The sequence below is a fragment of the Drosophila grimshawi genome, unplaced genomic scaffold (assembly GCF_018153295.1).
Source record: "Drosophila grimshawi isolate 15287-2541.00 unplaced genomic scaffold, ASM1815329v1 contig_545, whole genome shotgun sequence".
In the NCBI taxonomy this organism is placed as follows: Eukaryota; Metazoa; Arthropoda; class Insecta; order Diptera; family Drosophilidae; genus Drosophila; species Drosophila grimshawi.
Window position 1 is genome coordinate 608,220 of NW_025063357.1, and position 18,322 is coordinate 626,541.

The 18,322-nt window shown below is 39.9% G+C and overlaps 1 protein-coding gene across 12 annotated transcripts in view; it reads left to right on the plus strand.

The window, feature by feature from the left end:
• LOC6570006 (dystrophin) overlaps window positions 1-18,322 on the plus strand; it is a 178,047-nt gene that overhangs the window by 17,393 nt on the left and 142,332 nt on the right. For 8 of the 12 annotated variants that reach the window (XM_032741741.2, XM_032741742.2, XM_032741743.2 and 5 more), the window contains exons 2-13: window positions 4,202-4,356; window positions 5,820-9,293; window positions 9,852-10,166; window positions 10,225-10,530; window positions 10,591-11,093; window positions 12,316-12,403; window positions 13,756-14,883; window positions 14,970-15,205; window positions 15,266-15,427; window positions 15,488-15,647; window positions 17,876-17,971; window positions 18,049-18,157. In XM_032741741.2, the coding sequence (XP_032597632.1) occupies window positions 4,202-4,356; window positions 5,820-9,293; window positions 9,852-10,166; window positions 10,225-10,530; window positions 10,591-11,093; window positions 12,316-12,403; window positions 13,756-14,883; window positions 14,970-15,205; window positions 15,266-15,427; window positions 15,488-15,647; window positions 17,876-17,971; window positions 18,049-18,157 (6,732 nt within the window). Of the gene's footprint in view, window positions 1-4,049; window positions 4,108-4,201; window positions 4,357-5,819; window positions 9,294-9,851; window positions 10,167-10,224; window positions 10,531-10,590; window positions 11,094-12,315; window positions 12,404-13,755; window positions 14,884-14,969; window positions 15,206-15,265; window positions 15,428-15,487; window positions 15,648-17,475; window positions 17,641-17,875; window positions 17,972-18,048; window positions 18,158-18,322 lie in introns of those variants that run through there. The other 4 variants (XM_032741751.2, XM_032741752.2, XM_043215742.1 and 1 more) reach the window with 3 other exon arrangements.

Genomic DNA, 18,322 nt, shown 5'->3' on the forward strand with positions numbered 1-18,322 from the left:
TACTTTGCTGGCAAAACCGGTTAAACGCAGAATTTGTTAAAAGCAGATTAGTTTATTTTAATTTGTTTATTCAGATGACTGTTGTCATAAATTTGACCTTCGCATTAAAGTCGGAAGCAAGAGAAATTTGGTGACTAACTTTAAAATGTAAATTTATATTGATTTGCGGGTCTCTTCGTAGCTTTTCGTGTTGCTATTGTTACTGCTACGAATCTTAACAGAGCGTTTGCCTCACCAGACTGATACCACCATACTCTTTTAATTTTGGTAGTTATCATAAACTAACTTAAAACCAAAACAAGTCTTCGCGTATACTTGAAAAATCCCATACATAGTATCGCTAAATACTTATACATTTGAATATGCGAAATTGAAATAACCTAATCGATTTATATGTATAAATTTTCTACTCTCCATCTTCTATGTTGTTTTGATACTGAAGAATTATTTACATATATTTAAAAGGCACCGTCTTTTTAATTTAATAGAATTGTTAGGTAAACAAATAAAACTAGAGTTCTTAATTGAATAAAGATCATACTGATTTATAATGATAATGATGGGAGAATACTTTAGTCGAGAGAGCTATACACAGAAAATGCTTGTTATTGCAAGCGTTTAATAAATTTTAATATACGATTATCGTCATTTTCTTTTAACCGATTATTGTGATATTTTAACAGATAACTGATGATCAAGGTTATGATAAGGAATATTTCTACCAAATTGATAATAATTAAAAAGCTACATTTTTAAAATAGTATCATTTATTACTAACGGGAAACGATTTGTATCGGTTTATTATTGAAAGATTTTCAATCGCAATGTCAATAGTTAATATATAACTATCATATAAGTTTTCCATATTTATTCGTTAGGAATGAAGTTTTTTATTAGTGAACTCGTCCATTTCACAACTTTTTTTGTTATTAAAAGTTATCCTTTCTGAACTTGTGGCAACTTTATTTCAAAAGAAGACACGTATCAATAAAATAACTTGCGAATAATATCAGTGAACAAAAATTGAGTGAAAGACTTTTCCCAGAATCCGAATAGAATATAACAATTTCATGTAGCAGCCGAAAGCAATTTAAAAAGAACTTTGAAAACAAACAGCAATGGCAAAAAAGTGAAGAAATATAAATCCGAAAATATTTCCTAGTAAGCAAAAAATGCAGCTTCAACTCCAATTGCAATTGCAAATGCTGGAGGGGAGACAACGAAATTACGGTAATTGACCCTGAAAATGATGCTGCTCTATGCTGGAATGCTGATGATACAGTCTCCTCTAGTCTTCAAGTCATCAGTTTGCTGCTGCTGTGATGAGGCAGCAGTTTGTCATGGCTTAGTACATTTCATTTAATTGCCTCCGGCAAAGACATCTGCTGCTTGCCAGTTTCTGGAGAGCAAAGTGGTCGGTTGGCGAAACGTCATAAGCTCATTTAAGCTGTCTCTAAGCTCAATTAATGCAAATAATGGAATTTCATTTAATTAGCAAATGACACGCCAAAAACATTTCTCTACAGCTCCGCACCCACAAAGTGTATTAATTAATTGATGAGCAGCCATTGGAAATTGCTACTGGACCCTTGAAAGTACAACTCAATGGCAGCTTGCATTGAGTGAGGACTTTTTTACGTGCAATGTCATAGGCCATTAGCTGGAAACGTGGAGTCCTTGTCCTGGCTGGCTACGCACTTTACAGTTGGCCACACTTGTGGGTCACATTCAACAGATTGTCCGCCCCCAAATCCCGTCACTTGCAACGAGCTTGCAGCGCCGCGAAACGTCGTTCAATAAATATGAGTGTGCGTGTGGCATGTGTGTATGCATGTGTGTGTTTAGGTGGCTCACACTAATAAAATAAGCCAGCAATTAGTTTGCACAAGCAGTTGCCCTCATTTATGTGGCAATTAAACAGCTTTTAGTGCGGGTAACGTGCCACAAACTGTTGTTGCACCTGTGTATATAAGCAATATACATATTTCTGACACACAGCAGCCACAATCCTGGCAACCTTGGAAATCACTGTGGAATGTAATTACAAAATGCGCTAACTTATTGATGATTATGGCATGTTGATTGGAATTTTAACGAGTTGTCCCCACAATCCAATGTTCAAGTGTGCATATTTCAGCTTAAGAGATTATATTTTTTTCTTATATAAATAACATTAATTAAAATTATGTTTATCTCAGACTTGACCAATATTTACTTTCCCTTTATTAATTAAGTTGAGTTTGTCAGACGGCTTAACCAGGCTCAATTGATTACTTTAGCCGCACGCTGCGTCCTTAAGGCAAACCTTGTACCAGAAACAAATCGACTCAGGTCTTTTCAAACAGTATTTGTTGAAAAAAAAACCGCTTCATATTTTCTGCAGATATTGGATTTACATCGCCTATCTGCTATCCGCACAACTGACCTCTTTTGTTCCTCTCAAATCATGCCTAGATAATTGTGTTTGGGTTGTATTCAAATTGGTTATGAGTTGTCACCGCGCTTCGCTTGATTTTGATGGTCTGACATAGATGTTGACATGGATTGATAACGTGTCCTTTGAATCATCATCAAAGTTCTGATCAGCTCTCATGCTTGCGCGACTGCCATTTCATTGCGTCAACCCATTTGCTTCAAGATGGCATCAGCTGCCGTTCCATTGCCAATTTCTGCTTTGAATTACCATATTCTAATTATATGTGAAATATTTCAAGTGAAGCAAATGACAATTAAATTATATTTCATCCAAATGTTAGTGAAAAAATGACATTATAATATTTTAAAGCATGAATACACCCGAAAAGTACTTAATATTTAACAGAACTAGAAAGAATGAGTATATTAGGCACGCAGAAGATTCCAAAAGTTAAGAGTATAAAAATATGCACAATTGGAGAGTTTAGGTCGGATATGTTGGTAGAATAAAATGATTTTTTAAATTAAATAACTAATAAAACTTCAACTTAAACAAACCACAATACACAAGACACAATACTTAAATAATTTAATTTTGATATTTTCAACAATGATGATCTGAGTTACCAAATCATGTGTTCATCAGGCAAATCTTGTAGGTGAAAGTATTAATTAATCATTTACTTAATTTTTCATGGTTTTCGCATATTATTTAATTTTATAAATCTTACGATTTAAGTCGATTCGAACCCGCAACCCTCTTTTCGTACACAAAAATTAAGTGAATTTTTCTATCTTAAGATATATTTATTTCGTGTATTTAGAAATTATTTCATGACAACAAGGATAAATTTATAGTTTGTATTGCGATTTTCATTTTAGGGAGATTTTCCAAAACACAGGATGAATATTTCTGCTAAATGCTTTTGTGAATGCAAAAACACACTTATGGGGCAAATGTGTCAAATTTAAGTCAGCAATTGTTCATTAACTGTAAATATACTTGATTTATTACACAATCGATTGTCAATCAAAGAGACTTATAGCTTTTCGTGATATTGCAATGAAATGCCAATACTTCGATCAGGTATCCACAAATTGCACATGAGTATCAAAACGTTAATCACTTACTCGCAGGCAATCAATAACTGCACGAACGCCGCTATGCTAATGGATAATTGCAAAAGTCAGGTTGAATGCCGATCCAGATGTGGAATAAAGTCGAGCCGCCATCAATCACCGCTTCGATTTGGCGACTAGCTTGGCACCAGTTCCTATGCTCGACTGTAGGCCCAGTCAGTCATAGGTGGGTGTAATGCATACATGCAGTGTATGCAAAATGGTTAGGCCACAAATTGCATTTTCGCACAAAACTGACAAATGACGCTGAGGCGCAGACTTGTGGAAGCGTTTGCTCTGGAACTATCTGTGCTGTGGTGTGTTTTGTTGTGTTGTGTTATGATGACGGCCTTACTAATTGATTTTGAGTCAGTTGGCACGTTTTCCGTGCAGTTCATTAGCAGAGTTGATCAGGGCTTGGCCTGACAATAGGTCTAGGAAAACAAAGTTCGCAAACTGGCAACTTGGCAATCGTTGGCACCTACGACGTGTGCTGTTTTATAATACTCTGCGACAAGACAAGCACGGGGATGGCCTACAATATAACATTAAAGGTGGCCAGTGCAGCTCGAGGTGGGCTTTGGACCATTGGTTTAAGAAAAGTTGCAAATTCTTTGACTAATTTTCCGTTGCATTTGTATCGTTTTTTTCTTCTTTCTCATTGCAGATGAGCGACAGCACATACAGAAGAAAACTTTTACGAAATGGATCAATTCACATCTTAGCAACACCCAGTGCACCCCAGTGAGCGATCTGTTCTTGGACCTGCGAGATGGACACCGTTTGCTGGCATTACTCAGCACCCTAACACACACACAGCTGGTGAGTTGATCAGTTATCCTAACTTGTAAGAGATTTATTCATGTAAGGGACGAACTTAAAACTAGAAGAAAATACGATTATAAATTATATCGATGTACATACAAACTATACAGCTACATTTATTATTATTTAATTTTTTTTTTTTTTAATATATCGCTAAAATTAAGATACACAAATCATGCTTATTTTGCAATTACTACATTTAGTAATATGTGTTAAACTAAAATATTTTCTCCTACGGAGCAGCTTGAAGTATTTTTCTTTTATATCAATGCGTATGTAAAGTGGAATCTGAGCTAAGACACTTAAGTGCTGGGTAAAGGGTAGCTTGTATATCCTGTTTGGGCTTATACAAATATTCAAGGGATGTCAAATCGCTTTAGGCCAGAGTTTACACAAGCATTAGGTTCTTCGTTGTTCCCGGGCAAAGGGATTGCTGCTCGATATGTATTTATAGAAAGTCTTTCATTTTAAAATTGTGTATACCCTGAAAAAATTGAAAATGCGAAAGAAGGTATAATGAAGTTGTGGAAAAGTATGTAACAGGCGGATGGAATCATTTCCGTAGAAATATAAATAACATAAGCAAGATAATGCAAATCTTAGAAATAAATAAATAAAATTAAATTAATAAATAATATATTCTTGATCATCCGACTCCATTTAGCCAGAAACTAAAACAATAAATGAATATTAAATATCGTCAACCAAGAATATTTAATCGAAAACGGTCACCGTGTTACTAATATCGTAAATATCGATTTGCGATATTCCTAAAAGATTAACCTGTAACATTCCAACTGATCTTATTATATATTTTAGCAAGGATTGGGGAAACCCAGAAAAAAACCTGATCAGAAAGAAAATAGTTAATCGTTGACAGCTAGCAATAAGGAAAGTGAGTAAGCGTTAAGATTTGTGAAAAATATTAAGATAAATAGTAAGAGAGAAAATATCACAGAGATTTCTCGGAGATATTTTAGCATTGAAAATTTGATCAAAGGAAGAGAGAGTTGAAAAGAAGTGTGCAAAAGGATAATCTGTGATGCATGACGGCAATAGAAAGGAGACAAAGTTCATAGTAGGTCTGCTACTACCCTGACATGTTATTGATCAACTTCATTAAGATCGAATAAGATCATATTTTTGCATATCCTATTAAAGCGCCGACTAAATATTTAACAGATTAGTTCAGAGTGTCTACTAGTTAATGTCTCTCACTCTCTTACCTTCTTTGTTTTTATATAAAATATGTGACAGGTAGCAAATAAATTTACATTATATAATGCATTTCATTATGGCAACAAATAATAAGTTGATGTGAATATATATCACATCAAAAATTGCATAAATTATTAAAGTTGTGTGAGTATATCAAAAAATCAATAAGACAGTAAGCTAGTTGATTCTGTAGTATTCTTAAACTAACAAACGTATTTTTGTTTGCTTTCTTTGCTGAATAGAAACCCGAAAAAGGTCGAATGCGTGTGCATCACATCAACAATTTGAACAAGGTTATGAAGGTTATCCAAGAGCATGGCGTCAAGTTGGTCAACATCTCCAGTGATGACATTGTGGGTGGTAATCCGAAGCTGACACTCGGCCTTATCTGGCTGATAGCACTCGAGTTCAATGGCCAGCATCTAGTCAAAAGCCATTCAAGCAATGGCGTTGAGAAGTCCCTGCTGGCCTGGGCAAGACAATATACCGAGCCGCACGGCCTGATGCTCAACGATTTTGCCAACTCTTGGGCGGATGGACGCGCCTTTCTGATGATATTGGCTGCTCATCTGGATGAACTGGATCTGGAGACGGCGTTGGCTCAGCATGCGCTGCAGCGTCTGCACTTGGCATTTGATTTGGCGCACAGGCATTTTAAGATCGAGAAACTACTGGATGCGGAAGATGTGCATACCCACAAGCCGGACAACAAGTCCATACAGATGTATGTGATGTGCCTGTACCATGCCATGGAATCGATGCGAGCCAACGAACGCGACCGAGTGCCCTGCACAAGCATCACTGATCTGGACGAGGTGCCCCTCGATGCCGCCGTCGATCGGGAGCTCTACACGTCGGACAGTGCGGCCAGCATGATGGAGCTGAAGCATGGAGTGGCGGAGTCAGCCTCGCTTCGACCACTGAGCACAGCCACGAATGCCAGTGTCGAGATTAGCAGCTATCAGACTGCGCTAGAGGCGGTGCTGACTTTGCTGCTGGAGGATGAGCAGTTGCTGTCACAGGATCTGCCGGATCCGGAGAATTTTCAAGCGGCCAAGCTGCAGTTTCATGAGAACGAGAGCTTTATGCTGAAGCTAACTGAGCATCAGGAGTTTGTGGGCGAGGCCCTCGAGGAGGGCAGCAATCTGATAAATGAGTCACAAAAGAAGGACGGCTCTGGTCTCTCTATGGACGACCAAAACGAGGTCCGTCAGCAGATGGTGCTGCTCAACGAACGCTGGGAAACGCTCCGACTGCGAGCCCTCGACATGCAGGCCAAGATTCTGATGCGACTGGCCGAGTTCCAGAAACAGAAACTCGAACAGCTGCGTCAGTTTCTGACAAACGTCGAGGATCGCATCTCGCACATGAGCGATCTCGGACCGACCGTAGCCGAAGCGGAACAGCAGCTGACCGAGGCACGCCAGCTGAAGGCGAATCTGTGTGAGCAACAGGAGCTGGTGGACAGCATCAGCAGCATGGTGGTCATTGTCAACGACACCTCCGGCAATTTCAATGATCTGGAGGATCGATTAAGTGCACTCGGCGAACGCTGGTCCCATGTCGTCAAGTGGATCGATTTGCGCACCGAAAAACTGCAGCAATACAAATGCATCTCCCGCTGGCTGGATGCCCGTGAAGAAGATCTGAAGCGAATGGAGACCCGCGATGTGACCGATGTCGGTGGCATAACGCAGCGCATCAATGAGCTGAACTATTGCGCCAAGGATTTGCTGGAATTGCAGCGCTATTTGATTGATTTGCGACAAATGGTGGCGGCCACGTTGCAGGATGGCGACGACAAGGGAGAACGGGTGCTGATGCAGCTGGAAAGCTACGAAGATCGCTTGGATGCCCTCAAGCAAATACTGGAGGTGCAAACGCGTCGCATCGAGACGAAAGGTTTCAACTTTGGACGCGAACGTGCTAGCTACGATGATAGTCGTGTGGTGCGACCCGAAAATTGGATCGACTATCAAATGATTATACGATTCGGTGAGGATGAGGAGAAGCAGGAGCACGAGGAACACGAGCAGGAGCAGCAGCAGCAGCAGAAACACCCAAAGTTGGACGCACAAGTTGATGCCGATCCGTTAGCTAGCAAGAAGCGTAAATTGCGCAATGCAGACAATTTTTTTGCTTTGGAATCGAAAATCGCGGATCACTTTTCGCATGTCCAGGATGTGGAACAGCAACTGCAGCAACTACAGCGTCAGAGTCTGCGCAACCAGTGCGACCTGCTCAAAGAGCTGCAAGCGGAGAATCAACAACGTGCCAGCTTGCTGCCCGAGCTCAAGAAACTGTACGAGGTGTGCGAGCAGGAGGAACCCAGTCGGAAGCTGCTACTGGAGGCGGCACACATCAAGCAGCTGGAGCAACGCTATGCAGCATTGGGTCAGCGTCTGGCCAGTCAACACAGCGAAAGCAGCACCCTGTTGGCCAAGGAGCGTTATTACAATAGCTTAATCGGTTTTAAGCTGGTCCTTGCCGACTCGCGGGACTGGTATAAGCAGCATGCGGGCAGTGCCAGTTGCCCGGAGCTGGAGCAGCGTCTGAGCCACATGGACTCGCTGGCCACAGAGATTGTCGAGGCGCGAGAGGCCACCGAGGCGCTGGACGAACAGCTGCTGGAGTGGAAGCTGGACTTTGGACTGTTCCACGATAGCTGGCACGACATGAAACAAGCCCTACAAGCGCTCATCCAGCAACGTGGTGGCGAGAGCATCATCCGGCAGGTGCAGCAGCTGGAGGAGTTCGTTGACAAGGTGGCCAGGCAGAAGGTGCGCGTCGCCAGCCTCGATGAGATGCAACAGCAGCAACAGTTGCTCAATCAACTGGTCGACGAATTGGAATCCCTGAAGCCCAGCTACGATCGGGTGCCGGACCACATGCTCAGCGCAGAGCTGCAGGCCGCCTGGCAGCGTCTGCCAGAGCAGCTGAGCGAGCGTGTCATCAAGCAGACCACCGCCATCGAGAACCTCAATCACTTTGTGGCCGAGTACAATTCGATAATTGCGGTGCTGCGCAGTGCGCCCGACATTATCCAGGCCCAGGATCTGCGCAAGCTGGAGATCGATGTGATAAGTGCAAGGAATTTTAGTGAGATTCTGATCAAGGAGGCGGAACAGCCGCAACGAGATTCGTTGCAGGCACAGATACGTGCACTAAATGCTCTTTACGAGCAGGTGGAGCAACTGTATCAGGCGCAGCGACAACAGCAGTCGGCGCTGCAAGCGCGCAGCGAGGCCATCCAGAAGCGACTCCAGGAAACGGAGCGCTGGCTCTGTGAACTAGAGGCGAATACGCCCAAGTCAGGCGTGGCCGCCATTCGCAATTCCAACGAACTCTTCCAGAGCAAATCCAAGTTCCAAACGCTCAAGGAAACCTGCGAACGGGAGGCGGCTCAGTTTCGCGAGCTCAATGAGCTGGGCGGTGAGCTGCTGCTGCAAATGGACGAGCTGCCGGAGAAGGGCAAGGACAAGGACTCCAAGTATGGTACTCTGGCCAAACAGTTCACGCGCCTCAATGCTCGCTGGACGGAGGTGACGGAGCTTGTGTACGCCAAGACAGCGTTGCTCGAGCACATCTCCACGCAGCTGGGCGAATTCAAGAAGTTCATGGTCAGCGAGACGGGTTATCTGGATCGACTGGAGAACAAGATACGCAACACGCCCGAGAATGCAGCCGATGCCGAGGAAATTATGGAAGAGCTGGATGTAAGTTCAAAACTGAATGTGTTCAATATTATGCCAAATGGTCCAAGCCTAAATTTAAGCTTGATCCTAAATAGATCAAATCAGTCCCTTTAGAAATGATAATAGCAAAATATATCCTATGAACTTATAATACATTTCTTATACAACCTCTTTAAACTATTTTAATTCTTCAGAAAATATATTATTTTATGTAAATCGAAATGACGCTTTAAGCGTTTTTTAGAAAACATAATATTTCGACTCCCAAAAATGAGCCGATGTCCCAGTTATATGCGATCATATCTTGGATTTTTTTTATATCTATATAGATATAATATATACATATATAATAATACACTCAACCTATTTTTAACTTTAACAATTTGCTATTTGATTAAAAATAATATTATAAATAAAAACGTGTTAAAGGTTTAATTAAATGTTCAATATTTTATGTTTGATTCTTGAATAGTTTGTTTTGATAAAACATAAATATTTAATAGTTGATTGCTATTCGATTAGAATAATGTCTTTTTTTTTTGTTGATGTTAAATAAATGTGTTTTGCGTCTTTTTTAAGGATCTGGAAAATGTGCTGCGCGCCCACTCCGACGAATGGTTGGACAAAATTCAAGAAATTGGCAATGAGCTAATTGACAATGAATTTATGGCCGATGTTATGCGTCAGGACATTGATAAAATGGTGGAGCGCTGGACGAAGCTGCAACAGCAGGCCAAGAAGCGAACCGAACTGCTCGAGGAGAAGGTGAGCGAGGCGGAGCAGTCCGAGAAAGCTGTCGTTCATCTGGAGGCCTGGCTAACGCGCATGGATGAGATACTCAGCGAGCATCTTGAAAACGATGTGACCATTGAGGATCTGCCCGATGATTTTCAGGCACGTATAAGCTAAATCAACATTAAATCGGTTGAACTGATCAGATTTAATTCTATAGATTTTGGCACGTGAATTCGCCGTAAATGAGCAAAACTTTAAGGATATTACCGAGCTGATTGCGGAACACACACGCAAGGGTAGAACTGGTGCCGCCAATCGTCTGCAGGAGCAGCTCAATTTAATGGAGTTGCGCTTTAAGGCCTGCCAGGCCAAGCTCAACAAATGCACCGCCCCCCAGCCAGCCTATGAATCGCGCCTGAATCGAGCCTATGGCGATCTACGCAACGTGGAACACTCCACATTGGTGTTGGATGTCGCCTCGGCGGGTCCCAGCACCGTTCAGGCCCAATATCAGAAGTGCTTGGTAAGCGTTCATTAAATTAAACTGTGAAGATTTAAGCTCTTGACAAATTCGATTATTTAGCAAATATATCGCACACTGTCCGAAATCAAGGCAGAAATTGAGAGCACTATTAAAACGGGTCGGCGTGTCTGCGAGGATAAATACACAAAGAGTCCCAAGCAGCTCAGTCAACGCATAGATGCCCTGAAGCATTTGTATAATGCCCTCGGCGAGAATGTCACCCAGTCGAAGGTCTTCCTCGAGGGTCTTCTCAAGCTTGCCAGGCAGCTGGAGCAGTGCTTCGATAGCGCTGATGAGTTGATCAGGCGTTTCGAGTCGCCACAGGAGCTGCACGATCGCAATTCCATACTGCTCGAGTTTGAGGATGTGCTCCAGCGTTGTGAGGAGCACTACAACGAGTATAGCAAGTCCTGTGATCAGAGCTGCATGCAGGAAACGCGCCAACGCATCGATGGCCTCAAGGCCTCCTACCACAAGCTGACCAGTGCGGATATTATCAAGCGCCTCACCGAAATGAAGACCACGCTACAGAACTTGGATAATATTTCGCTGGAAACTTTAAAGTTAGTAGAAGCAGTTAGTAGTTGTTATACAATTAGCGATTGACATGCTTCTATGAGAACTACACATGCCCTAGACCTCAATTTATAAATGTAGATACTTACAACTAATATACATAATATATCTAGGTAGTTTCTGTTAGTTTCATGGTATCTCAGCAATTTACAAATATATAATGAAATTGAAGAACTTTGCCAAGATATAGCTCTTAATACATACCTCTCGTAATTGACTCCATGAAGCTAAGAAAAAGCTAATTCACTGGTCAAAAAGGCGAGTAAAATAGTTACTACTTAAAGGCTTTTATGATGAACATATATATTTAGGAGCAAACATTCTTAGAACCATAAAACATTCACTAGTGCTCTTCAAAGAATGCATAAGAATGTGTCTGCCAGCTATCCGACTGTTATTTTATATGTTAATCAACTTAAAACATATGCTCATAACATATTTATATTATTCTTATCAGAATTGTGTGTAAAAACTAAAGTCTGCAATTATAATTAGCACGATGGCTTCATATATTCATATATATATTTGATACGAAATACAAATATTTATATACAAATATAAAAAATTTTAATAAATAGAACAGCGGGTCCTGACCAAATAACAGCTATATGAAGCCGAAATTTTGACCAAAACTATTTTTTAGCTTTGAGCTTTTCAATGTAAAACACAAAATCTTTTTTTTTCATCCAAGCATTTTTTGTTGGGATTTGAACACTACCACAAGCACGACAATAATTTATATTTTTAACTGTTACCATTTTTAATGTATTTGCTTATATTTTACAACTTGCACTCTTTGCAAAACATCTACTTTGATGAATTTCATAAATTTGCAACTTTAAATGAGTGATGGGCTGATATAGGCATCAGCATGTTTTACAATAGACCGAAATATTAAAATAAAATTAAAGAGGTATTTAGCTAGCATTTTTAAATGACTCATCATAAATTAAAAATGAAAACAGCAATAAGTCATTCGTAATGATAGACCACGAGCCAGCAAAATACCTATTAAAATTATAAATAAAGGCCGCGAAACAGAAAACAAAAAAACAAATAAAAAATATAGCGAATCGGATATTCTGAATCGAATCAGCGAGAAATAAACTTATTCCACTAAAGGCAGTCTTGGGTACTGGAGGTTTAAGTGAAATAAATCTGTTGTTTATTTCTGTTCAATTAATCGAATGTATTGATTTCCTATTGCAGAGCCATGGAGCATGACCTTAAGGAGATAAATGTACCATCAAATCCGGAAATTGAGAAATTGCAGCAACAAGTAATTGCGATTGTTGTGGTGCGTACAAAACGATTGCCAATATAAGAAACTCGTAATGCACTAATATTGGAAATGCTTTTAAGGATTCATCTATATATTTAAATATTTGTCTGCTTTCTGTCTATTTGTCTTTTAGTTTACAGTTTGCCTTAAAATTCGCTTCATCAACGTATTTCACTTCAAGCACTTTATTTCATTCACACATACAATTTTACTTTGTGGTCGTTGGTTCTTTGCCACTTTAACACCTTTGCACTTTCTTTCAATATTCGCACACACACACACACAACTACACACTCAAGCGAACAAGCTCGCACTATATTCTTTTATCGAAACTCTTCTTCCTGCTTGCACTCTCGAATTGATTCAAATTTTGAGCTGGCATTTTCTTTTCTGCTTCACCATCCTTTCAGGCAAGCAAAAAATCATTGAATTAGATTCGTAACGAACTGAATTGAGCGCAATTCTTGTTTCAAGCTTCACTTGCAAGTTTAATGTAAAAATTTAAAATGTTTGTTACTTAAAAATTCTTTAAAGAGAAATATCTAATGTTAAGCTTATTACTAATCATAAATTATTATGTTATTATACTTAATGTGTGATATAATCAAAAGGTGATTTGCCATACAATTTACATATATATGAGTAACGCTTATTTATTGTTTGTGTAAATTCATTATATTTTTTGTTTGCTATTTCATATACCACCCATTTAAATAAAAAAAGAAGAAAAAAACATTCATAATAATCTTTCCACCAAGCTAATCAAAAACCAATTCAAATACCAGATCAAATACCAAGAACCATCACCCAAAAAAAAAAAAAAAAACAACCACCACCATATACCAGAATCACCGTATCACTAGCTCTACGAGGTCTAACTTGGTGTCATTTTCACGCTTCAAATTTCAATTGTATACATATGGTATATATATGCAGATAAACATATATATAAATATATAATATATATATATATATATATATATATATGTAATATATATTTATATATTATATTTTATTTTTCGTTATTTGGAGCTCTTGTTACTGTCCCCTTAAGCATAAAAGGCGTTCAAATTGGTTGCGGCTGCGTCAAACGTAAATGTCCAATCAATACATTTCAGCAATATAAAAATAAATATAAAGCCAACATAAGTACACATTATAAGTACATAAGTATCTACTACTCCTTTCACCAACGCTAATGTACAGCAACTGCTTTTTTGGTCTCCATATATACTACTTATAAATACTCAAACCTATAACATATACCTAATACGGTAAGGCTTCATTGAAAAAACAAAAACAGTAGCTTGTAGAGCGAATTGTGAGAGAGTTATTAAACACTATGAAACTACGCATCCTTTGCACAGGATATGCTAAGAACACGCTTCAGCGCAACATCGACGCTTGCCACACAAGATAAGCCAAGAGCAAGCGATGACGATACGGAAATTGTTGTTGTTAGCGATACGGTGCGTCAAAGACGTGCACGGACGCCACAATCGGGTGAAAGCAGTACACCATCCACTCAAACAACAGCAACAACAACTACAACAACAACACGCAACGAAGCAAATACACAAAAGGGGACGGCGTCGGTGTCGGTGTCAGATTCCAAAACTAAGCCCACATCATCCGATGGCGAACAAGTGCTGCCCGATTTATTGCCACCGCAAACGTTTCGCCTGGCCGAGTCCAGTACGCTGTTCTCGCAGATATCGCTGAATCCGGCCAAGATGGTTGCTGGGGCATCTGCAATACCACCCGTGAAACCTGCGAAGAACAAACGCAAAGCGCCCGCAGCACCAGCACAGGTTGTGGAGATAAAGGTGAAAAACATTCAGAACGATAAAATGTCTGTGCAAAATATTGCGCTGGCACCGCAACAGGGAGAAATTGTGGATACCGTCAATATATTGGAGAGTGTGGAGCCGCTGCTGCCCGAATATGTACAAACGGTGCAGATTGTGGATCTGTCGGAAGACTCGGACTCCTCGCTGCTCGAGGTGCGACGCAGCAAGAGCAAACGTTCACTCTGCGAGTCGCCAGTAGGGTCCAAGGATCCCAGCCAGGAAACTGGCTCAGATAATGATGGGGATGAAGCAATGTTACGCCCCTCGGCGGGCAACACAAGCACTCCACTGCTGCGCGTGGAGAAGCAGCGCATATCCTTTGATGAGAAACGCAAACGCATCGCCCATGAGCGGGACATACTCCGCGATTCCGAGGAGGATGAGCCACCTCAGAGCGGTAGCTCTGTCGCCCAGTCAAATGTCGCCAAGCCGAAACGCTGGCGTCAACTGCAACCCGAATTACAGGAAGCGTCAAGTGTACTCCTCGATAAGCAGACGGAACCCGAATCACCCATTCGGAATAGTTTCTATAGCGCCGACAAGGAGACAGGTTTTGATATTGAACCGCTGGTATTCTCCGATGATGAGGAGATACCGCGTTTCTCGCTGGAAATGACACCAACCTTCGACTCCGATAGTGATACGGTAATTTGGTAGCGCTTTAGGCCATCATTTCAATATTGTTGCTACGCACGTTTTTTTCTTTTCTTTTTATAACTTTCGCAAAGCAGAGCCGGATTGAGACGCCCTCGACGAAGAAGCCGAACTCGTTTCTGAGTAAGGTGCTCAATTCGATGCCCTCGCCGCTAGACGACTCGAATGTGACCCTCAAGAGTCCGCCAGGAGAACTGCCGGCCAGCGCAAACTTGGAACAGCGAGTACAGGAATTCAATAAGTTATCCAAACAGATGATCTATAAACTCGAGGTGACCAAGGCCAAGATCGAGCAGTGCCATGAGAGCGAGGCGTAAGCATAGAAACTGAATTTTTCAATTACACTTTGTAATTCTCAATTATATTCTTGCAGAGAGGATCTCAGAATGCTAATCGCACCGGATGCAGCCACTCTGATCTCACAGGGTGATTCCCTAGTGCTCGAGACACATGGTAAACAAGGCAGCATTTCACGAATCGTCATGCGCACTCAGATCATTCTGCGCGAGAAGTTCCGCGAAGTTCAACAGGCCAAGTAAGAACTCCGCAGACTCAAAGTGATATTCTTTGCTAAACAGTTTTAACTTGTTATCAGATCAAAAGTGACAGGCACTTCTGCACCACAAGCGACGCCGGAGACCGTTAATATTGAGGAGCTTGTCACTAAGGGTTTACGTCGTATCAATGTGCTGATCGAGAAGCCCGTCGATCTCAAGTCCAGCACTGAGCTCGAAAAACGCATGGAGGACATCAACGTAAGTGTGACCAAACAAATTTCGCACTGGCATCTGGCCAACATTTATCAGCATCTGGCCACAAATGCACATTTAATTGGCCATGGCCAAACTGATTTGAATACTAATACCCCATATCCATAAAATGAGTTTAATAACGGGTATATCGGCATCAGTATTGCTGATCTGCAAATATAATAGCTATGTCTAAATAGAGAAAACACTTTTGAAAACCTCATTGTTTTTATATCTTAACCTCTAAACTTAGCCAAAAAAAAGAGTATGTTCTTTAAAAAACTGCTTGATAGAAACTTTCAGAAGAAAACATAATTTATACGAAATGCATTCTTAATTTTAGCATTTAAAATTGTTTCGCAAACTATATGCACATAATTGTAGGATATCTTATGGTCGGGAAATATCGACAAACGCATTTTTATTTTTGTTATTATAATCGGGTTCATGAATTTTCTTTTTGCGTACTAATTTAGATATCTTATTGAAATCGTCGGTTTTTATTTTTTGCTCTTATTCCATCCAACCAAGTTAATTGGCCTCTTGAGAATTCAGAGCATCGGCACAGGCCAAAATACTAAATGCCAACACTAGGAATACCCAAAATAAACCAAAAATTTTGACATAGTTACACAGTCGTCGTACGACAGCATTAACAGCATCTGTAACATCTATATATATATATATAAAAGCATATATGTATATATATATATATAGATATACATATATATATGTACATATATGTTGTTGCATTTCATGTGAGGGGAGCAACGAAATCGCTTTTGAGAAGAGAGCAACTTAAGAGACACTTTGCTATATTAAGTGAAACCAATAAAAAGTGAACGGCACTAGTTTTTAATTGTTTAGTTGGAGCAACACATCTATGTTTAATTTGTGAAGTGTCATGTTTTATTTAATAAGGAAACTTGTGATTCAAACATAATATGCATAAATAAGATATATGTAAATATTTGGATCACACAACATTTATATTTATATTTAACATCTTTCTATGCATATGCTTTATTACCGGTCTGTAAGATTTCTATACGTTTCAAAATGTGGAGAAAAAATGTATTTTCAATCTGCAATAGGTACATTTAAAATTGAGATTAATGCAAAAGTGTTTTCTCATAATTTTCATAAGTGGTAAAATACCGTTGTTTAAATATTTTTAATATTTTGATTGACAAAAGATGCAGTTTAAGGAAGTACATGTACCAATTAATTTGATGGAGGTACAATTTTCATAAGAAATTCAATACGAAAAATTATGTTGTAAACACTTTATTGCAGAGAAATTCGACTTTATTTTAGATCAGATTAAATTGTTTACTCATCAATTTGCCATATCAATGCTTTTATAGTTACCTGTTCCATCTTGTTTGTTTGATGGAAACTTCCAATTTGTATACCAAATATTATTTTGTATGTTTCAATTAATTTCCCAAAGTTTTCTCTTCTTAATGTGAGACAAAATGTCTGACAAATATTCTTAATTCACGCCACTATCTGAAATTAAATACAAATCTCCCATCTACACTTCGACAATTTGAAACCCTAGAGACATGCCCTAAAATTCATCATTAATCAAATCATTTCACTAGTTGTTTATTTTTGTTATTCGTTTTTCTTTTGTTTTTTTTTTTTTTGTTTTATGGCCCCACCGATGACAAAATAACAACAAAAAATCAGACAGAAAAGTGGGAAACCTATGATTTAAAAATAGAATAATGAAGAGAGTATCTTTAAGGCAAACGAAAGAGCGATCTTAAAAACATTATATTTGATTTTTAATTTTCCGCTCTTTGACGGCGGGGCTGCTTTTGTTTTCAGTCGATGCGCGTCTTATATACGCAACGGTTGCGTCGCTCGAAATTAATTTCGTTATTTAGTTTAAGTGATTGAAAAGTGCAGTGACGAATATTCGCTTGGCGCCAAAATTGTTTATCTCGTGGGCTCAATGCAGTTTTGCTGGTTGACACAATCTGCCAGTGTGGTATACATAGGACACACAAGACCCACAAGATTTGACGCACACACTCACACACACTGACCATCGATTCACGCAGGGGACATTTTTGCTCGATTGCAGTTGGAATTGAATTTCATTCGCCGCTGGCCATCCTAGCCATTTCGTTGGTGTGCGTGCATCGTTTCATTTTCCGCTTGAGCACATTCATTGTTAACAGCAGAAAGCAGCTGAACTTAACTAATATTTGAACATCTTGCAGGAACGCCGAGACGATCTGCAGGTGATTGTCGGCGCCATTGGCAAGAATCCCCAAATGCCAAAGGTGGCGCCCATCATGATGAATGAAATCGAAAAGGTTCGCCATGCATATTTGTCACCCGACCATTTCAATTAACTTTGGCCAATCAACACTCACTTTCACAAACATTTCAGACTAAAAACAATTTGATTGCTCACGCCGATTCGATTGAGCTCTCACTGACGCAACTCAAAAATGGCTCACAAATTGGCAACGGTAACGGAGCTGGCAGTAGCCGTCAGGGTAAGTGCTTTTCCCATTTCCCATTTCCCTTTGTTTTGTCATAAGTCTTACGAGCTTAGTTATGGTCCATTGTTATAGTTACGGTACAAGTTCTGGGTCAATGACTCATAGCGTTACGCCTCATTTGGAATAGCTCTGATCTGTTGAACGTTTAGTTTGAATTCA